This window comes from Danio rerio, chromosome 4, assembly GCF_049306965.1.
Source record: "Danio rerio strain Tuebingen ecotype United States chromosome 4, GRCz12tu, whole genome shotgun sequence".
NCBI classification, from domain to species: domain Eukaryota; kingdom Metazoa; phylum Chordata; class Actinopteri; order Cypriniformes; family Danionidae; genus Danio; species Danio rerio.
In genome coordinates, this window is record NC_133179.1 from 63,313,666 (window position 1) to 63,337,500 (window position 23,835).

Below are 23,835 nucleotides of genomic sequence, written 5' to 3' on the forward strand. Positions count from 1 at the left end.
ATTAGCCCAAAGATGAAACTAATGGTCAAAGGTTATATAAATGTAAGCCTTTTCTAGTGCTTCTGAAAAGCATTTTATTTATTAGAATTTATTTATATTTGTTTTTTAGATCTGAATTTAATCTGACTCCAATTTTAAGTGATCCTAAAATTTTGGCTGTATTTCTAATTGTAAGAACGGATCACATTCATCATTTATGACTTACTTTAGAGTTTTGATTTATATCTGTTCCCATTCTCTTCAGTTATGCGTTCACTAAGGACCAAACATCGCTCAGACTTTCATAGTCTGGGTTTTGCGTGTCTTGTCACAGACAGTATGTCAACATCCTAAAGTTAGTCAGAGGATGTTGAGTTAGCTAATACTTAAATATTCTGGTTGCAAATTGCTCACTAATCCAAGTTGACTAAGCCAGTTCTAGACAACTTGGTAATTTCAGTGATTAGATGATTAAAGATCTCCATGCTGTTGTGTCAAAACGGCTCTGTACAGTCAAATGTGTCTCTAGAATCAAAAGTCTAACCATGTCACATCATAAAGGTAGTGCAGACTCCACGTAATCTACTGGATATAAATAATTTCAGCAGGTCGCACACCAGAAGCGTCGCTCGGCGTCGCGCAGCGCCATGCATTTTAAAATTCTAAACATAGGTTTCTATCAGGGTACACACCGGCGCCGCAAGTCGGCGGCTGTCGGCAGCGCCCAGCCACGACTCAGGACGCAGTTTATATTTCAGCTGCGCCACAGAACGCCATCTGATTAATTTCATGTTAAATATTATGCGAATGTGCACGTCTGGTGTGTAATACTTTATACTGGCATGTGCGCGCCGTGTCGCGGCCCTTCTGGTGTGCGACCTGCTTTAGGGTGCTTTCACACTAGCACTTTCAGTCCACACCTGGGTTTGTTTGACGTCATAGTACAGTACATTTAGCTAGTGTGTACATGTTTTATGAACTCGGATGCGCACCCGTGAACCGTACCCGAGTCCGCCTGAAAGAGGTGGTCTGGGGTACGGTTCATGCGAATTCTGGTACAGTTCACTTCTGATGTGAATGCAATCGTACCAAATAACGGAAGTGAACCGCCAACTGTACAACAAACTATCGTTGTCATAACATTCGTTCGTGTATGTGTGTGTCACGTTTCGTATCTTGGTGACAAGTGTGACTGAGACAGGGCAAACACAGTGATACTCAGTGATGTTTGCTTGTCTCCTCCAAAAACAGCTCCTGCAGACACTGTGTGATGTTCTGAATGTTTATAATAATGTTTGCGGCAGATAGACGCGAGTCGCTTACTGTATATCCAAAACCAAACGACTCAGTAAAAGCAGAATGACCATGATGTGAGTCGCTTGCTTGCATCACCGTCACTTAGAAATGGCCGTAAACAAAACTGCAGCTCGATGACGCAAGCGTACCTGGTTCAGAAGGAAAAAAGACAGCGTGAACACAAACCAACGGAGGAGGTGGCAAGGGCGGACAATCGAACTTTGGTACGGTCCAGGCAATTGAACCAAGTGTGAAAGCACCCTTGTTACAACCGGCTCACAGTTGCAACATTAGAGAGACAATACGGACCAGGTAAATTGAAAAGAGAAATGATTTATTAACAAAACGTATAATTAACAAAAGAATTTAAAGCAATCAAAGTCAGTATAGGTAAAAGTCAGTAGTGAAAAGCATGTGTATGGAAGTGTACTGAGCTCATGATCCAAACACAAAAATAAATCAAAAGCGCCAAGCAGAGACGTCCGGCTAATCGAGCTCTCTCAGACAGAATGCCGGACTCCTTATAAACCACACACAATGAGTCTCAGGTGGGATGACCCACCCACCAATCTGCAATCATCACGCAGAATCTGCAAATAACAAACACACATACAAACAGGTCCCACATGGGACCTAACATCTCCCCCCCTAAAAAAAGAAATATATAAATGCCACAAATACCAATAATTTCTCTTCAATGTTCAATCTATTTTTTCCCTATTTGGTTCTCTTTAAACATTAGTACTGCTTAAATTCTTAGGATGAAACGGTATAAAGTAAAGCTACAGTTTGGCATACTCCTGCCCCATCTCCTCTCCTCCAGGAAACCAGATCCTGAAAGCATTTAAGAAAAAGAAGAGACACAACAAGACTACCACCAAACAAGAAACTTACCCACTCAGTCACATCACTCAGAATGAGCTCGAGACAAACAGTCAGCAAACACATTGTCCGTACCCCTTATGTGTTTAATTAACAAATTGTAGGGTTGTAAAAACAAAACCCACCGCATCAATCTCTGACTGGGATTTTTCAGTGTATGTTGAAAAGTTAACGGATTATGATCTGAAAAAACAACAACTTGAGAACCACCTCCCAAATAAACTTCAAAATATTGGAGTGCACATATTAAAGCAAGTGTCTCTCTCAATAACAGAGTAGTTTACCTGATAGGAGTTAAATTTCCTTGAGAAATAACAAACTGGGTGGTCCACACCATCCAACCCAGTTTGCAAAAGAACTGCACCTGCCCCAATCTGACTCGCATCCACCTGAATCATAAATGGCTTGTCAAACTGCGGTGCAACAAGAACTGGATTTGAGGAAAGCAGAAGTTTAACATTGTTAAATGCTTGCTGGCAACCAGAGGACCAAACGAATGGAACAGACGCTTTTAATAGATTTGTTAATGGGGCTACTACAGAAGAAAAATTTGGGCAAAACCCTCGATAATAGCCCGCCATTCCCAAAAAACGCATTAAATCCTTTTTTGTAGATGGGATGGGGAACCCCTCAATTTTTCTGCACCTTCTCTTTCAAGGGACGCACGTAACCATGTCAGACTTCCCTTCCCAAATAGAACACAGTAGCCTTGGCAAACTCGCACTTTGCCAAATTTACTGTGAGTTTCGCCTCCAATAACCGCAAAAATAAAGCACGAACACGCTCTAGATGTTGTTCCCATGTATCGCTACAAACAACTACGTCGTCTAAATAGACTGCACAACCCGAAAGTCCTGACACAACCCGATTCATTAATCTTTGAAACGTTGCCGGAGCGTTTCGCAGTGATCTCTTGCACTCGAGGTGTTAACGAAATTTGATAATAACCCTTTAACAGGTCGAATTTACTTACGAATTTAGCAGCCCCTACTTGATCCACGCAGTCTTCGACTCTGGAAAGTGGAAAAGCATCAGATTTAGTGATCTCATTTATCTTTCGATAATCTGTACAAAATCGATATGAATTATCAGATTTTTTTACCAATAAACAAGGTGAAGCCCAACTAGAACAAGATGGTTTTGCCAAGTTATTATCAAGCAAATACTGAACTTCAGCCTCTAACGCCTGTTGCTTTACCCGTGGCGCTCGGTAAAAACGCTGACGAACAGGTGTTGCGTCACCAACATCCACATCATGTTCGATCAAATGGGTGCGAGATGGAACATCACCAAACAAATCTGGAAATTCGTGTATCAGCTTTATTAATTCTCCCTTCTGAGAAATATTTAGATGGCGCATTAAATTCTCTAAATTAAGAAGCGTCTCTGTATTGGATAACCTCGGTTGCAGCACACAATCAGTTGGAGCCTCATCTTCATCCATCTCCTGTACAATTTCATCTGTCTGAGAAACAGTTAACACAGCAGATGTTTTACAATCAGTCTGATCACGGGAATAATATGGTTTTAACAAATTTACGTGGCACAACTGCTCACTCTTCTTTCGATCTGGGGTTGAAATAAAATAATTTAACTAAGATATGCGGCGAGTAACTATATAAGGGCCTGAAAATTTAGCTCGGAAAGGTGAAGCAGGCAAAGGCAACAGCGCAAGCACCTGATCCCCAGGAGAAAACTCACGGACTTCAGAATTACGATCAAATAACTGCTTCATTTTTTCCTGTTTCTTCTCTAAATTCTCTCGCGCTGTCTGACCCGCAAGGACCAATCTCCTCCTAAACCCATTAACGTAGTCCAAAAGACTTCTTGGCGGCTCCTCCCCCTTTAAACAATCTTTTAACAGTGCTAACGGGCCCCGAATTTTATGTGCAAATACCAAATCATTTGGGCTGAAGCCTAAACTAGACTGGATTACTTCTCTAGCTGCCAAAAGAAGCCACGGTAATCCCTCCTCCCAGTGCGATCAATTCAGTGCAATACGCACGCAGCAAACTCTTTAATGACTGATGGAAACGTTCCAGCGCGCCCTGACTTTGGGGATGGTACGCACTTGACTGCTGATGACGCACTCGCAGTTGTTTTAAGATCTCAGCAAACATTTTAGAGGAAAAATTTGTTCCTTGATCACTTTGAATGATTCGCGGTATACCAAAAATGGCAATGAGCTGGGAGAGAGCTTTAACTACAGCTTTCGTAGTAATCTTTCGTAACGGAAACGCAGCAGGGTATCGGGTATTTTGACACATAACAGTCAATAAAAATTTGCTTCCCGATCTTGAAGGTGGTAAAGGTCCCACACAGTCAATTAATAAATGCTCAAAAGGCTGCGCCATCACTGGTATGGGACACAGCGGAGCAGGTTTAAGTGACTGATTGGGCTTTCCTGTCATTTGACATACATGGCACGTTTTAATGAATTTAGAGACATCCCTCTTTAACAAAGGTCAATAAAAATGTCGCAGTATTCGATTATAAGTTTTTTTTAACACCTAGATGACCTCCAATGGGACCATGCGCTACTTCTAGAACAGCCATGTGCATTTTTGTGGGCACCACAATCTGTACTACTAGCTCACCTCCACAAATCTCACTAGAAGACATCCATTTACGCAGTAACATCCCGTCTTGTAACAAATACCCAGCTGCTGCACTGTGCGCCTCTTCAGGGGGCAAAATAGCATCGAACAGTGGAGACAACGTAACATCCTTCTGCTGCGCAGCTATAAGCTCTGCACTAGAAAATGTAGGAAGAAGAGACAGACCAGGCAAATTACACTTTTTCAGAGGAGTTGCATTAAAATCGCCCTGCACAGATTCATCTAATTTTAATTTAGAACGAGTAACAGCACATGATGGAAAAACATGGGAATCCCCTGAAACAAAATCAGATACAGGCGGCGTAATGACAATGGGTAAAGGAGATGCGTCTGGCCACACGCGCTCTCCCGCTAGGTTGTTACCCAAGATCACGTCTACTCCACCCACTGGCAGTGATGGACGCACACCCATAGTGACCTCACCATTCACAAGCTCAGAACGCAGTACCACTCTGTGTAAAGGAACAGCCGTACAAGTAAGAGTGATGCCTTGCACCAGCACATTCTTCCCCAACCCAGACTCTGTGGAAAAAGGCAAAACAGAATTTAAAATTAAAGATTCAGAAGCTCCCATGTCATGCAAGATCTTAACAGGTACATTTTCACTCCGTCCCGGCAATGAAACGAATCCCTCTGTAACAAACGGAATATAACTCGGATTTAACTCAGGCCTTTTACATGATTCAACAAAAAACGAATCCCCTTCAAAACGAAGTTCAGGGTAAACAGTATCAGCAAGTAAAACAGATGAGCTATTTTGCGACTTTGAACCTTTATGCTTATTTTTTAGGACAGGGCATTCTTTTTTCCAATGCCCCTCCTCAAAACAATACCTGCACACAGAATCAGGAATGGGTCTTGATGGTACATGTAACATTTTCTCTGCTTTAAACTCAGGTTTTCGAATATTTGATCTCGGTTCATCAATAGGATAATTCCTACCCCTATTCATTCGATAAATCACTCACCCATCTTTTATGCGTGACCACAAAATCATCGGCTAACACGGCAGCCTCACTCGCAGTTGCTGGCTTATTCTCATTAATATAAGTGGCAATGTTTTCTGGAATAATATTCTTGAGCTGTTCAGTAAGGATCAATTCCCGCAACCCCTCAAAAGTGCGCACATTAGAGGTGGAACACCAGCGATCAAAATGTGTAGCCAATTCACGAAGGACTTCAACATGAGTTTGTCTGTCTTTTTTTTTTTAAGTACGAAAACGTATGCGATACGCCTCAGGAACTAATTCAAACGCTTTAAGAACTGCAGATTTTACCTTTTCATAATTTCAACGATCTTCCACTGAAAGCGCAGTATAAGCCTCTTGAGCTCTTCTCACAAGTACTGACTGCAACATAATTGTACGGTCAGCGCTTGGCCAACCTCGTTCATCAGCTACACTTTCAAATAAAGAAAAGAAAACTTCAGGATCTTTTTCATTAAATTTTCGTAGCAACTTTAAATTGCTTACCAAGTCACCTGCTCGATTTCGTTCCCCGACGCCGTCTGCTAAGGGTCTCCCATCAGCCATGATTTTTAATCGTTCCATTTGTAACTGGTAATCTCTAGCTTGTCGATCTAATTCTAATTTTTGATCATGTTTAAGTTTCTCATATTCGATTTCACGCTGTTTTACCAACTCCTCTGCCTGTAATCTCGCCAATTCAACCTCCTTTTCTTTTAGTTCTCGCTTGCGCTCCGTTGCCTGCTTGTACATTTCTTTTTCATGAGCCTGTCTCACCTCTAATAATTATTTTCGCTGTTCAAACGATAAATTACTCTCCGAAAAATCAAACTTACCCATTCCCTCATCAGCAGTCTCAGATAGCGGAATTAACACGCCACAATCAACTAATGCGCTCTTAATCAAAGCTCTCAATTCATTTTTTCGCAAACGCTTATCAATTCCCGGTAATTTATAGTTATCAACAACATCCCACAGCTGTTGCTTCGAACATAAATTTAACTTCTCCTCTGATGGAGAACTAACTAAATCTTCCAACGAAATCATGCCAAAGAATAAACTTACCCAAATGCAGTACTAATAAATAATTACGACTTACATCTAAACTTCGGACATAAGCAATCGGCTCATAATCAAATATCCCCCTAACTAACCCACATTTCCCACTAACTAAACTTAATTAACTCTTCTGTGTTTTCCCAAGAGTCAAGCCTCTTTAAGCAGCTAATACCGCTGGTGCACAGCTGAACTGTCAGCTCAGAAATGCAACCACGGCCGTGCACTTAACCCAGGAAAACACCAAAAAAAAAAAAAAACAATAACCTTTCCGGGGATTTACAAAACATATTGGCTGTTTCTCAATATGCGTTCTTCAGCGGTCTTGCGTCCTCGTGTTCACGTGCAACGTCATCATCAGCTGCCTAAGTTCAGTTCCAATACTCAAGACCGCAAGTACGGAGGACGCGTGAAACTTCCCTGATGTGTTCTTGATATCGAGGACGCACCGATGCAGACTTCAGCAGCGAGCTCGCTCTGGAAGTCCCAGAAGTCATTGCGACTGGAGGTGGGAAGCGCTGCATTTTATTTCGATTTATTATTAAAGATCAGAGATATCACTTATTTACCTCAGGAGTTACCTAAATGAAACGGTGAAAGTAAACATTAACATGAACATCTTAATAAAGGAATAAACACATTAAGGGTGTTTGTTTGATGAAATTCGTATTAAAATTTGTTTTATTTATGTTGTGTTGAGTATATTTATAATGTTTTTATGCAAAGTATATATTTTGAAGAGGGGGGAAACAATAAATCGTTGTATGAATTCTGTAATGTTTAAATAATTTCCATTTAAAACGCGTGAAGGTCACATGACCATCAGGAAGAACGCAGCATCCCATTTCTCAAAGGATGCGTTCTCTGCCCTCGCGGTCTCCTGAGTTCGTTCTTCCGAGGACACCTTGCAAGACCGGTCTCCACAAGAACGCAAGTCCATTTTCTGCGTTCTTGGAATTGAGAAACAGCCATTATGAGCCGAACTTACCTGTCCGAAGCCAAACGAACGCTCTGCTCTGCCAAAACATGCACCTGATTCTCCTTAACAATTACCGGTCCGCATGCCTCTCAATAAGACGAGCCCCCATATGTTACAACCGGCTCAAAGTTGCAACATTAGAGAGACAATATGGACCAGGTAAATTGAAAAGAGAAATGATTTATTAACAAAACGTATAATTAACAAAAGTATTTAAAGCAATCAAAGTCAGTAAGGTGAAAGTCAGTAGTGAAAAGCATGTGTATGGAAGTGTACTGAGCTCATGATCCAAACACAAAAATAAATCAAAAGCGCCAAGCAGAGACGTCCGGCTAATCGAGCTCTCTCAGACAGAATGCCGGACTCCTTATAAACCACAGACGATGAGTCTCAGGTGGGATGACCCACCCACCAATCTGCAATCATCACGCAGAATCTGCAAATAACAAACACACATACAAACAGGTCCCACATGGGACCTAACAACCCTTAATGGAGAGTAAATGTTTAGGAGAACTATCTCATAAGAAACAGCCAGTAAATTACATTGTCTATTAACGGAAATTGCACAAAAGTCAGCTATAAAATGAAACAGCACCCCAAAAGTCCTTTCTAGTGAGAGTTAAATGATCACACTGATGTTTTTTTTTTTTTTTTTTTTTTTCCAGTCTAAAATGAATGAGTCCGCTCTGATTGGTCAGCTAATGTATTGTGCTGTGATTTGTCAATCGATTTCACGTCACCAGGAAAAGTGTCACGGCTCTACAAGCACGCGCTTTTGTGCTATCAGTCAGAGTAGCTGTTAGCCGTATCAGTGTGAGCCTGAATCAGACAGAAAATGATGCAGAGGACACAGCTGAAGCTCACGCCTGCTCTCTAAAATATCATCTGACAAGTGTCCTTCACATATATTCAGAATAAGCATGTGTGAGTCATATGAAACATTCTCATATCTTTTGCAGCATTGATTGGGCGGGTTTCATTAGCTTTTGGGCTGGAATCAGTCAGCTCCATCTGGCAACACTGATCTTTTGTGAGTTTGTTATCTGAGATGAAGGATGAATTTTAAAAAAACCTGTGTTAGGAGTTTAATAAAGGGTTGGGCTATTGGAACATCTGAATGAAGCCATTTAATTGTGTTTTATAGACATTAAAACTATTAAATGCTAAACTCAGCAGATGTACTCACTAATTAGTGAAGTTAAACCAGTCACTACAGTCAGATGTGCTTCTGTGATATATAGAATAACAGGTGAACAGCTGTAACTCATGTTAAGGGTATATTTTAATTGAGATCTATTTTATAAAATGGATATTTCTATAATACTGGTGAAAAGTGTTTAATTGCATATTTATACATAGAGAAAGATGCTATGTGCATTTATTGAATTAATTATTTTCGTTTGCCATGTCTGCGTCATGACGTCACCGCGCGCTTCAGTGGGTGACGCGGCCGTGATGTGCTTTATTCATAGTAAAGACACCATTGAAGAAGCCATCTCTGGACCGCTCTCTTTTTCACCTTTTTTTTCTTTATCTTTATAAACTTCTTTACAGGTAAATGTTAATTAAGATGCACGTAACATTTTTTTCGTTTATGTATAAACACTGTGTAGGGTGATATTAATGATTGATGGGTTGAATGCAGAATTGCAGATCGTTTTTTTCGACTTGAGTGTCACGAGGGTAGCATATCTGGAACACGTTAATATGAGTGCCTTGCGATTAGCGTGTTAGCCGCTACACGTGACCAAATACCAGTACTGTATGCCAACACAGTTTGTGTGTTTAAAATTGTAATGTTGTTACATGTTTGTAAGTTCTTCTAAACAGATACGTGTAGATAATTGATGTATACAGTGCCTGAGTTATACATAATGGTTAAACAAATGAACCCTGTTGATGCCTTTTCTTTCTAATGAAGTATATCAGATACTGGATATTTAGCAGTTTGCAGGGTTTAACATGTTGACATCCTAGATTTAATGTCATGACAATGTTATATATATATATATATATATATATATATATATATATATATATATATATATATATATATATATATATATATATATATATATATTTGGAGTTTATGTGTGCATTTTTAATAGCCTTTTCAATTTATGAGAATGTGTGCTTGTTGAACTGCATAGAAAGAGAGAGAGATTAGCAAATAACTATTTGATAATATTTACGTATTTCCTTTATTCTGAATTAGTGTGTGTGAACTCATTCATGTCTACATTTAGTGATCACAGGAAAGCAATAGCACTGTTGTGTTGAGTTTTTGTTATAGTCTTATGCTTTAAAAATTCATTCATAGTAAAGACACCATTGAAGAAGCCATCTCTGCATCGCTCTCTTTTTCACTTTTTTTCTTTATCTTTATAAACTTCTTTACAGGAGTATTAGGAGTATCTTTACAACATATTGTGTTTGTCCTCTACACAGGCTACAGGGCTGTTATCTTACTGTTCGGTCCTGTGAGAGTTTGTCTTCAGCTCTACAATCCTCAAACTGTGTGCTGAGAGAGCTGGACCTGAGTAACAATGACCTGCAGGATTCAGGAGTGAAGCTTCTCTCTGATGGACTGAAGAGTCAACACTGTAAACTGGAGACACTGAGGTAAATGATTCTCCACTCTACAATAACTACAGTCAGGCAGTTTCATATTGTGTTACCAAATTTGGAGCCCCTTTCAGGTAAATTGGCAGAAGAATAATAAAAAAAAATTGCAGGGATGTGATTTTATTCGTTTCTGCACATTGATAATGATTATATGATTATATCTATGTGTTGACTCTGAATAAAAAAGACAAATCTATTTAAATGTAAGCTATCGGTGATACTTGTGGATCCAGGCTGTCTGTAGAACGAGTTTTCTCCACTGCGTCTGTCATGGGTCAGCTGTGATCAGCGCAGTCATCAGCGTCATCATCTCTGTAGAGGAACACAATGACCAATCACAGGTGTTTAAGAACTCGCTCAACAGTGCTCAAAAAGCAAACAGGATTAATAATTCAATGTCAAGTCAAGACAATGTTTATTTATAAAGCGCTTTTAAAGACAACAAGTGTATACCAAAGTGTTGAACAAGGGTGCACCATATAAACAAAGGACAAATTAAGGACACAAGACCTCACACAAGAAGACAAGACTATTGACGAACTCCAACATAACACTGTATGACAACACTTCAGATGACTGATCTAGAGCCTGCAGCTAATCAATCTGACAGATTCTGGAGCACATTACAGCTCTAAAGAGCATTCTAAATGATGAATGATCTTATACAAAACAAATACATTTATAGAGATACTATATAAGTATATCATTTCACTCACCTGGGAAACGGAGGCCACATGAACGGTTAGTGAAGTGCACACAGCATGCCATATCATCTGATTCTTGTAGGAGACAATTCCAAAAGACAACTGACTGTGTAAAGCCGCTTAAACAACACAAAAATACATCGAGTTCAGCGGCTAATCAGCCGGAATCAGCTGAGGTGAGGAGACAGCGACCAGCGAGACCTAGCTGTCACTCAAGTGGCCATGCCCTTAATTATGCAGACTTAATATAAAGGATAATAAATAAATAAAAAAAAACAGATGAGTCATAAGAAACATCACCCCCCTCACAGTTATCATGAAGGCTAATATTAGCCATATGAACCAAAACACATTTATTCTGCTGTAAAGTTGGCCATTTTAACAGTGGGCTCAATAGAAATCTGCTCTTTAAGGAGCCATGAGTAGCGGGGTTACCATGAATTGCAGTTTCAGGTACTTCTGTGTTAGCTTCATGAGGGAGAGTGGGAGATTACTGCTTGCTCATTGCTCTACTTATTTACTCAGTGCTTTAGCTGAGCACCGTGCACTGTAGCACCAACTATAACAGTAAATCAACACTGCTGTAAACTATTGCTGTACACTGACATTGCAAAGAGGATTTTAACTATTTTAAGCCCTTTTAAAGATTTAATGGCTTTAAACTGTTCACCAGACTGGTCAAAAATACTAGTATTTTACCTTGTTAATAAAGGCTTTGCTGAATAATTGCAATCCTGCATTTTCAGATGGATACTGTTCTTACATGTGTGGTTTCTGTGTGGAGTTTACATGTTCTCTGTGTTTTCGTTATTTATTTTCTTTATTTCTGTTATATATGCATCTGTTTCACTTTATTTTGAAAAGTGCTTTGAGATGCAACTTTTAAAGATGCTACAGAAAATTATTGTTATCAGTTTGTTTGTTTATTAAAATAATAATAAACAAAAACTATTTTAAAAAGTATTTCCCTGTGTATGTATATATATATATATATATATCAACATTATTTATAAAGACAGACAGGCCTACAGAATTATTATTAGAGTGTATGAACGTGAATAGCAGCTGATGTTTTTGATAACGGCCACAAAACTTGATGCTGAACGCTGTGAGTTTGTGTCAGGATGATGAGACATGAGCCGACTTTATGAGCAATGTTGTACAGTATTACAGGCCGTGATGCTGCTTGGCTACTTTCAGAAAATTGGCAACAAACATTTAACATACAAATTGTAAATGTAGGTTAGTTTATAATATTGTATCAATAGTATGAGAGGACTAGTTACCTACCTATCTCACTCACTATCCTTCATCTTAGTCCCTGATTTATCAGGGGTAGCCACAGCAGAATGAACCGCCAATTATTCCAGCATATGTTTTACACAGCAGACACCCTTCCGGCTGCAACCAAGTACTAGGAAACACACATTCACACACACACTTATACACTACTGCCTATTTAGTTACCCATTATTCACCTACACTGCATGTCTTTGGACCGGTTGAAATGGCTACTTTTTACTTTTTTACTTTTGTACATGTTTGAGACAGTACTTCTTTACTTTTAATCAATATACAAAAGTATAGTCAGTTCTTCTACTTTTACCAGAGTCGTTTTAAACTTGAGTATCTGTACTACTACTTAAGTAACGGATGTGTGTACTTTTGCCATCTCTGCTACAGTCAGATGTCCTCAGACTATTAAACACACCAGATAAACAATATTCAATCAATATTGTGTTTGTCCTCTACACAGACTACAGAGCTGTAATCTCACTGTTCAGTGCTGTGAGAGTTTGTCTTCAGCTCTACAATCCTCAAACTGTGTGCTGAGAGAGCTGGACCTGAGTATCAATGACCTGCAGGATTCAGGAGTGAAGCTTCTCTCTGATGGACTGAAGAGTCAACACTGTAAACTGGAGACACTGAGGTAAATGATTCTCCACTCTACAATAACTACAGTCAGACAGTTTCATATTGTGTTACCAAATTTGGAGCCCCTTTCAGGTAAATTGGCAGAAGAATAATAAAAAAAAATTGCAGGGATGTGATTTTATTCGTTTCTGCACATTGATAATGATTATATGATTATATCTATGTGTTGACTCTGAATAAAAAAGACAAATCTATTTAAATGTAAGCTATCGGTGATACTTGTGGATCCAGGCTGTCTGTAGAACGAGTTTTCTCCACTGCGTCTGTCATGGGTCAGCTGTGATCAGCGCAGTCATCAGCGTCATCATCTCTGTAGAGGAACACAATGACCAATCACAGGTGTTTAAGAACTCGCTCAACAGTGCTCAAAAAGCAAACAGGATTAATAATTCAATGTCAAGTCAAGACAATGTTTATTTATAAAGCGCTTTTAAAGACAACAAGTGTATACCAAAGTGTTGAACAAGGGTGCACCATATAAACAAAGGACAAATTAAGGACACAAGACCTCACACAAGAAGACAAGACTATTGACGAACTCCAACATAACACTGTATGACAACACTTCAGATGACTGATCTAGAGCCTGCAGCTAATCAATCTGACAGATTCTGGAGCACATTACAGCTCTAAAGAGCATTCTAAATGATGAATGATCTTATACAAAACAAATACATTTATAGAGATACTATATAAGTATATCATTTCACTCACCTGGGAAACGGAGGCCACATGAACGGTTAGTGAAGTGCACACAGCATGCCATATCATCTGATTCTTGTAGGAGACAATTCCAAAAGACAACTGACTGTGTAAAGCCGCTTAAACAACACAAAAATACATCGAGTTCAGCGGCTAATCAGCCGGAATCAGCTGAGGTGAGGAGACAGCGACCAGCGAGACCTAGCTGTCACTCAAGTGGCCATGCCCTTAATTATGCAGACTTAATATAAAGGATAATAAATAAATAAAAAAAAACAGATGAGTCATAAGAAACATCACCCCCCTCACAGTTATCATGAAGGCTAATATTAGCCATATGAACCAAAACACATTTATTCTGCTGTAAAGTTGGCCATTTTAACAGTGGGCTCAATAGAAATCTGCTCTTTAAGGAGCCATGAGTAGCGGGGTTACCATGAATTGCAGTTTCAGGTACTTCTGTGTTAGCTTCATGAGGGAGAGTGGGAGATTACTGCTTGCTCATTGCTCTACTTATTTACTCAGTGCTTTAGCTGAGCACCGTGCACTGTAGCACCAACTATAACAGTAAATCAACACTGCTGTAAACTATTGCTGTACACTGACATTGCAAAGAGGATTTTAACTATTTTAAGCCCTTTTAAAGATTTAATGGCTTTAAACTGTTCACCAGACTGGTCAAAAATACTAGTATTTTACCTTGTTAATAAAGGCTTTGCTGAATAATTGCAATCCTGCATTTTCAGATGGATACTGTTCTTACATGTGTGGTTTCTGTGTGGAGTTTACATGTTCTCTGTGTTTTCGTTATTTATTTTCTTTATTTCTGTTATATATGCATCTGTTTCACTTTATTTTGAAAAGTGCTTTGAGATGCAACTTTTAAAGATGCTACAGAAAATTATTGTTATCAGTTTGTTTGTTTATTAAAATAATAATAAACAAAAACTATTTTAAAAAGTATTTCCCTGTGTATGTATATATATATATATATCAACATTATTTATAAAGACAGACAGGCCTACAGAATTATTATTAGAGTGTATGAACGTGAATAGCAGCTGATGTTTTTGATCTAACGGCCACAAAACTTGATGCTGAACACTGTGAGTTTGTGTCAGGATGATGAGACATGAGCCGACTTTATGAGCAATGTTGTACAGTATTACAGGCCGTGATGCTGCTTGGCTACTTTCAGAAAATTGGCAACAAACATTTAACATACAAATTGTAAATGTAGGTTAGTTTATAATATTGTATCAATAGTATGAGAGGACTAGTTACCTACCTATCTCACTCACTATCCTTCATCTTAGTCCCTGATTTATCAGGGGTAGCCACAGCAGAATGAACCGCCAATTATTCCAGCATATGTTTTACACAGCAGACACCCTTCCGGCTGCAACCAAGTACTACACTGTAAAAAATTGCTGTTAAAAAACGGTCAGATTCTATGGTAAAATAATGTTTTTTCACTAAAACAGTAATATTCTGTTAAAAACAGTGCTTTCTGGGTAACATTTTTGTTTTCGAGAAAGTAACCAACTGCAGAAAACTGTGAGCGAACAGAGTTCAGATTCGATGTTTTGAAATCTGTGTTTGAAATTACACTTTGTGTCCTTGTTCACTATTTCATACACTAGTTAACTAATATAGTTCACCTGACAGTTTTAATGAACACTAATGAGTGAATTCAGACACTGATGAACACCTGCTGTTAATAATTACAATTACTGAAGAAAATAAACAAGAAATACAAACAGTGACTTAAGTTACAGCATTAAATAAAATCAAATAAAATAAAACAGCTTCAGTCTCAGCAGAGGATCATTAAACAACTCCACAAACAACAGCAGACACACACTTATTACTGACTGATTTGACTTCCATACTATTCTCATTGAGATCCAACAGAAATTAAGGTGTTTTTTGTGTCACCGTAGTGGAGTGAGGGGCTGATTTAGTTGGGCTCTTCACCCTTGAACTCATTTAAGAAGACTTTCCAACTGCTTGAATACGGAGTTTACAAAACGTTTGTACTATAGCAATAAAGTTGGGAAGTCAATAAATAGAGAAATCTATTTATCTGAAATTAGTTCTGATAAATGTTTTGGTATAAATCTGGAAGAAGGGCTTCATTCAATAGATTTTATGCTAGTTGCAGATATTAATTTAATTAATGAGAAGTGGAAAAAGAAAAGATACCTCTGTAATTACTTAACAGTTAGGAAATAACATACAAAAATAGTTTAGTTATAAAAAATACACACTCAGACCTCATGAATCTGACCTTGTATCTCAACAATGGTAACATCTCAAATGTTTCATGCTGCAATGCATGCTGGGAGTGGCACTGTACAACTATCCCAGCATGCATTGCAGTATAAATAAATGTTGTATAATGGTCTAACAGTTTTCTTTATTTGTGTTTGATTCTGCTGTTGTTTATGTTTAGACTTTCAGTTGCCTGTTTGTGAGTTAAACAGTTATTTTGTTAAATTTGTTGTTACCATTATTGAGGTTCATATGCTGATTATTGATGTCTCTTTGAGTGCAATTTCACCATAGAGCAGTGTTATTGTCCAAGATATTCTTAAAAACTTCCAGAAATCATTGCCATATATATATATACATATAATGTAAAACAATAAATATAACATTGAATAGGAGCAGTAAATTTTATTACACGAAATGAGAACAGACTCTACTATTTAATAGCAACATGAACATCACCAGATCTTATTTAGGTTTTTGGCTGGCTTGCCACAACAAAGGAGCTTTTCAAACAAAGTTCTTAACAATTGCAGCAACCACGATATATAAATGTTAAAAATGACAGGGCTAAGAGCCCAACTAAAGCAAACTCTGTTCTCCATGATGGTGACGTAAAACTTTAACTTTTTCTCAAGAAGAACTTTAGTAGATGTTATACAAAAATACATGTATTAAGTAATAAGTGTAGCTGGTGATGATGTTTGTAGAGTTGTTTAATCATCCGCTGATCATTTAAATGATTTAATCATTTGTTGTTCTTCAGGTTATTTCATTATAAAGCTGTGACTAAAGTTTTGTATGTTCTGTTCTTGTTTTTTCCCTTCAGTATTTCTTCATTTGTTCATTGTTAATCCTCAATTATCATTTAATTAGTCAGTTAATTAATGAATTTACTTCAGCTTTGCTCCATGTTTCTTGAACACTCAGTAGTGTGGACACTTCAATTAAAACTGAAGTATATGCTCTGGGGTTTAAAGGGTTAAAGGTGTGAGAGGTAAAAACACTGTGTAAAAATGTATTTTAACAGTAATATACTGTTAATTTAAACTATGGAAGTAGACTGTTAAAAAACAGTATATTGCTGGCAACCACAGCTGCCAGTAGATTACTGTTAAATCAAGGAAAAAACAGTATTTTACTGTAAAACCTGAAGCTAATTTGTTCTGTCTGTCACCGTTGTGGAGTAGAGTAGAGCCAGTGCATGAGTTAAAGATGAACAATGAACTGCTGATGTTATTCTGCATGTTTCTCTATTTAAAGATAGCGGCTGTTTAGTTGCTGATGCAGTCAGAATCTCTCTGGTGACTCCAGATTTACATGTATGTGTGCTGTTGTGAAAAATAAGACATTAGAGTTAAACAAAACTTTTCTAATTAACTAAAATAAGTTATCATTATAAGTATGCTTCTAAGCATATATAGCACAATACTTCATAAACTCATTCAGCAGTTGACCAAGTTGAGGCAGATGCTTTCAGTGAGCAAAATGAGTTCACTTGAGTATTGTGTAAATCAATGTAGTCCATGTATTTTTACAGCAACATACTGTAAAATAACAGTACATTGCTGGCAACTGCAGCTGCCAGTATTTTACTGTTTTTTAACGGGACAATTTTTAACAGTGTAGGAAACACACATTCACACACACACTTATACACTACTGCCTATTTAGTTACCCATTATTCACCTACACTGCATGTCTTTGGACCGGTTGAAATGGCTACTTTTTACTTTTTTACTTTTGTACATGTTTGAGACAGTACTTCTTTACTTTTAATCAATATACAAAAGTATAGTCAGTTCTTCTACTTTTACCAGAGTCGTTTTAAACTTGAGTATCTGTACTACTACTTAAGTAACGGATGTGTGTACTTTTGCCATCTCTGCTACAGTCAGATGTCCTCAGACTATTAAACACACCAGATAAACAATATTCAATCAATATTGTGTTTGTCCTCTACACAGACTACAGAGCTGTAATCTCACTGTTCAGTGCTGTGAGAGTTTGTCTTCAGCTCTACAATCCTCAAACTGTGTGCTGAGAGAGCTGGACCTGAGTATCAATGACCTGCAGGATTCAGGAGTGAAGCTTCTCTCTGATGGACTGAAGAGTCAACACTGTAAACTGGAGACACTGAGGTAAATGATTCTCCACTCTACAATAACTACAGTCAGACAGTTTCATATTGTGTTACCAAATTTGGAGCCCCTTTCAGGTAAATTGGCAGAAGAATAATAAAAAAAAAGTGCAGGGATGTGATTTTATTCGTTTCTGCACATTGATAATGATTATATGATTATATCTATGTGTTGACTCTGAATAAAAAAGACAAATCTATTTAAATGTAAGCTATCGGTGATACTTGTGGATCCAGGCTGTCTGTAGAACGAGTTTTCTCCACTGCGTCTGTCATGGGTCAGCTGTGATCAGCGCAGTCATCAGCGTCATCATCTCTGTAGAGGAACACAATGACCAATCACAGGTGTTTAAGAACTCGCTCAACAGTGCTCAAAAAGCAAACAGGATTAATAATTCAATGTCAAGTCAAGACAATGTTTATTTATAAAGCGCTTTTAAAGACAACAAGTGTATACCAAAGTGTTGAACAAGGGTGCACCATATAAACAAAGGACAAATTAAGGACACAAGACCTCACACAAGAAGACAAGACTATTGACGAACTCCAACATAACACTGTATGACAACACTTCAGATGACTGATCTAGAGCCTGCAGCTAATCAATCTGACAGATTCTGGAGCACATTACAGCTCTAAAGAGCATTCTAAATGATGAATGATCTTATACAAAACAAATACATTTATAGAGATACTATATAAGTATATCATTTCACTCACCTGGGAAACGGAGGCCACATGAACGGTTAGTGAAGTGCACACAGCATGCCATATCATCTGATTCTTGTAGGAGACAATTCCAAAAGACAACTGACTGTGTAAAGCCGCTTAAACAACACAAAAATACATCGAGTTCAGCGGCTAATCAGCCGGAATCAGCTGAGGTGAGGAGACAGCGACCAGCGAGACCTAGCTGTCACTCAAGTGGCCATGCCCTTAATTATGCAGACTTAATATAAAGGATAATAAATAAATAAAAAAAAACAGATGAGTCATAAGAAACATCACCCCCCTCACAGTTATCATGAAGGCTAATATTAGCCATATGAACCAAAACACATTTATTCTGCTGTAAAGTTGGCCATTTTAACAGTGGGCTCAATAGAAATCTGCTCTTTAAGGAGCCATGAGTAGCGGGGTTACCATGAATTGCAGTTTCAGGTACTTCTGTGTTAGCTTCATGAGGGAGAGTGGGAGATTACTGCTTGCTCATTGCTCTACTTATTTACTCAGTGCTTTAGCTGAGCACCGTGCACTGTAGCACCAACTATAACAGTAAATCAACACTGCTGTAAACTATTGCTGTACACTGACATTGCAAAGAGGATTTTAACTATTTTAAGCCCTTTTAAAGATTTAATGGCTTTAAACTGTTCACCAGACTGGTCAAAAATACTAGTATTTTACCTTGTTAATAAAGGCTTTGCTGAATAATTGCAATCCTGCATTTTCAGATGGATACTGTTCTTACATGTGTGGTTTCTGTGTGGAGTTTACATGTTCTCTGTGTTTTCGTTATTTATTTTCTTTATTTCTGTTATATATGCATCTGTTTCACTTTATTTTGAAAAGTGCTTTGAGATGCAACTTTTAAAGATGCTACAGAAAATTATTGTTATCAGTTTGTTTGTTTATTAAAATAATAATAAACAAAAACTATTTTAAAAAGTATTTCCCTGTGTATGTATATATATATATATATCAACATTATTTATAAAGACAGACAGGCCTACAGAATTATTATTAGAGTGTATGAACGTGAATAGCAGCTGATGTTTTTGATAACGGCCACAAAACTTGATGCTGAACGCTGTGAGTTTGTGTCAGGATGATGAGACATGAGCCGACTTTATGAGCAATGTTGTACAGTATTACAGGCCGTGATGCTGCTTGGCTACTTTCAGAAAATTGGCAACAAACATTTAACATACAAATTGTAAATGTAGGTTAGTTTATAATATTGTATCAATAGTATGAGAGGACTAGTTACCTACCTATCTCACTCACTATCCTTCATCTTAGTCCCTGATTTATCAGGGGTAGCCACAGCAGAATGAACCGCCAATTATTCCAGCATATGTTTTACACAGCAGACACCCTTCCGGCTGCAACCAAGTACTAGGAAACACACATTCACACACACACTTATACACTACTGCCTATTTAGTTACCCATTATTCACCTACACTGCATGTCTTTGGACCGGTTGAAATGGCTACTTTTTACTTTTTTACTTTTGTACATGTTTGAGACAGTACTTCTTTACGTTTAATCAATATACAAAAGTATAGTCAGTTCTTCTACTTTTACCAGAGTCGTTTTAAACTTGAGTATCTGTACTACTACTTAAGTAACGGATGTGTGTACTTTTGCCATCTCTGCTACAGTCAGATGTCCTCAGACTATTAAACACACCAGATAAACAATATTCAATCAATATTGTGTTTGTCCTCTACACAGACTACAGAGCTGTAATCTCACTGTTCAGTGCTGTGAGAGTTTGTCTTCAGCTCTACAATCCTCAAACTGTGTGCTGAGAGAGCTGGACCTGAGTATCAATGACCTGCAGGATTCAGGAGTGAAGCTTCTCTCTGATGGACTGAAGAGTCAACACTGTAAACTGGAGACACTGAGGTAAATGATTCTCCACTCTACAATAACTACAGTCAGACAGTAAAATAAATAATGATGCACATGCTTGTGTTTTAGAAATAAATATTATGTGTGGTTAGTAGGTTTTGGAGAAAACTAAGTGGGATTTCACATCTGTAGATCGCTTTATTTAGTCTGGACCAAGGGCAATAAATGATGCATTGTTGTATTTTCTGTCGTCTTTGGGTTGTTTTCACTCCACACTGCTGGCTTTGGTCTGAACCAGTTGAAACAAATCAAAATGCAGTCATCTGACAAAATCCACATCTCTCATTGGCCAGATGTTGTTGAACATGTTTCCTGAACTACTTATTGATTGGTTAGAATTTATGTGCGGGAAAATGCCAGTGAACTCCCGCAGGTAAACAAAACCGGCAGAGACAAAATGTGGTTTTTACTCTGGAGGGGCGACTGCGCTGACTGATTGTATTCCTGCTTTAGACAAACTATACATTTCTAGAATGAAGCGCGGCTGCGGCTGGAAAACAGTGTTTAATGCATCGCTCGTCACTTCAGGAGGAGGCATGAATTAATTCAGTTTAACTGCGACATGCTCATCTTGCGGAAATATTACCAACGATAATTACCAACAAAACTGGCCAACATGTGTTTTATTTGTATTCAGCACAAACTGAGCTACAATAATATGTGGAAAATATTGATGCACACGCTTGTGTTTTAGAAATAAATATATTGTGTGGTTAGTAGGTTTTAGAGAAAAAATGTAGCTGAAATAAGATCCATAAACCAGACTGAATGTGCCTGAACAAGAGTTTAGAGTAAGCAGTCTTGTAGACTAGAATATTTACTGCACAATTATGTAAAATTATTCTGTTCTCTCATTTAGAGAAAACATTACAATGATCTACATTTTGTTAAGTTTGTTTTGGGTGATCTCAGCTGTATGTGTGAGTGACAATGCTCATGAATAATTCACACCTGAGAGAGAACAGACACTCCCCCACTCACCCATCAAGGGCAGTGTACAGCAATGTCCATCTGCAGAAGCTAGCCCAAACTCAATGCTTGTTGTGTTACTGCTGTGTGACCATGTAAACACTCTGGGTGAACAATATACAGTGCTCAGCATATATAAGTACACCCCTCACTAATCTCTCTTTTACATTCATATTTTAATAGGAAGCTCTACAATATTATATTTGTGCATATTCAATAGATTAGCCAAATCTGGAGCTCATCTAACAAAATAACTCATGATAACGGTGTAAAAACTAGTACAGACAAATTTATGTGTTATAGAAAAATATTAAATACAAAATTAAACAGAGGAAAAATCAAGAGAAGCAAAACAATAAAAAAAAAAATAGCTGGAATTTTTGGATTTTGCAATATTCTTTTTTGCACTATTTAGCTTGAGTTTTATTGTGTTATCTTACAATTTCTGAATATGTTTGGTGACTAAAATATGATGTTCATAAATAAATCAGTTTAATAAATGTGTTCTGTTTAAATGCAGCAGAATACACTGCCTATATTGACTGAGAAATGGAGGAAAGTCTTGATTTTCAGAATGGGCTGTCCTCCATTATGCTGAGTGCTGTATGTGACTTATACAGCCGCACATATAATATATATTTGAAATGGTGTAAAACGTGTTCGCCAAACTCTCTTGTGCATTAATCCAGCATTTAATAATCATTTCTGAATGAGTCTGAGACACTGAAGTAGAGGAATGACAAACACTTTAAACACAAGAATAAATCAGATTTAAACATGAAAAACAATTAATGTAAATCTAAATCATATTTGAAGAGCTTTAATATAGATTTCACTAATAGTTGCAGTCTTAGTTCACTGTTTGAAAACTTTACCAGGTTCAACTACAATAAAATAACTAAACATATATATAATAACCAGTGTAACGTGTCTTTGCTCTGTACACTTTTACAGGTGATGTCGAGTCCTTGTTGAGTGTGTGAGTGTGTGTGTTTGCTGATGCGAGGGCTCGATCAATAAGGAGAGCTGATCAGGATGTGTGTGTTCATCACTGCTGTTGACATGAGCAGAAACAGCAGTCAGCATCTTCACAACACAAAGAGATGTGTGATTGTCCAACTGTGTGATGTGGACTATTGCTGTGTTTGTAGATTGTCTGGCTGTATGGTGACAGAGGAAGGCTGTGGTTTTCTGTCTTCAGCTCTGACTTCAAACCCCTCACACCTGAGAGAGCTGGATCTGAGCTACAATCATCCAGGAGATTCAGGAGTCAAACTGCTCTCTGAACAACTGGAGGATCCAAACTACACACTGGACAAACTCAAGTATGTGGAGCATCACTGCCTTTTTTATTGTGAACACAGATACTTTGATACTTCACTGCTCTTCTAGTGTCCAGATATTAATCAAAGCTGTTAAATATGTCAGTGCACTGGGGCTGTTCTCACATTAAGCGTGATATTATATCTCATATTAACACTGTACAGTTTCAGCATTGTAGTTGAGCAGTGAAACTTGTTCTCTACATTTCTGCTGAAGAACTGTACAGTATCAGGTCAGAGATGTGTGTGTACTGTTCTCCAAATACGTCCTGTGTATACTTTAACAGCAAGTTAAACTCTCCCTCATGAACTTCACAGACACAGAATGTCCTTTATCACACTTTAATAAGGGCGGAGTAAAACTATAAACAGGAAGAAAATAAACTATATAAATTTACATTCACAATGTGGACATAACAAAGATGTTTCTGGCAAATATCTCACATATCTTGTAATCTGGCTCTTTTCTGCTTATAAACTAACATGAACACAAAATATCAGGCAATAAAAGTGATCAGCAGACAGTGATGCTGGTTCTGATATAGTCCAGTGACAATCACATGTTGAACAAACTCAAATAAAGCAAATGACAAAAAACTCCTAAACTAATCCTTTATAACTGAAGTATTATGAACAATAAACAGAACACAAACCCACCAAGCTTCCAAAGGGCGAGGAGGACTGCAGATTGGTCTGGATTCACTGCTCTCCAACTTAGCAATGTTTGGAGATGATGAAGAGGCATTTGA

The 23,835-nt window shown here is 37.9% G+C and overlaps 1 protein-coding gene and 1 long non-coding RNA gene across 2 annotated transcripts in view; one reads left to right on the plus strand and one right to left on the minus strand.

The window, feature by feature from the left end:
• si:dkey-51d8.1 overlaps window positions 1-23,835 on the plus strand; it is a 31,213-nt gene that overhangs the window by 5,661 nt on the left and 1,717 nt on the right. Inside the window, exons 7-11 of the mRNA NM_001423537.1 lie at window positions 10,227-10,400; window positions 12,864-13,037; window positions 17,983-18,156; window positions 20,616-20,789; window positions 22,916-23,089. Coding sequence (NP_001410466.1) covers window positions 10,227-10,400; window positions 12,864-13,037; window positions 17,983-18,156; window positions 20,616-20,789; window positions 22,916-23,089 — 870 coding nt within the window. The remainder of the gene's footprint in view (window positions 1-10,226; window positions 10,401-12,863; window positions 13,038-17,982; window positions 18,157-20,615; window positions 20,790-22,915; window positions 23,090-23,835) is intronic.
• Window positions 121-13,700, minus strand: LOC141381955 (uncharacterized). Its single transcript, XR_012402866.1, has 3 exons — window positions 12,786-13,700; window positions 8,263-8,988; window positions 121-1,536 (listed from the first exon to the last, which is right to left on the minus strand). It is a non-coding gene; the product is annotated as an uncharacterized lncRNA (long non-coding RNA).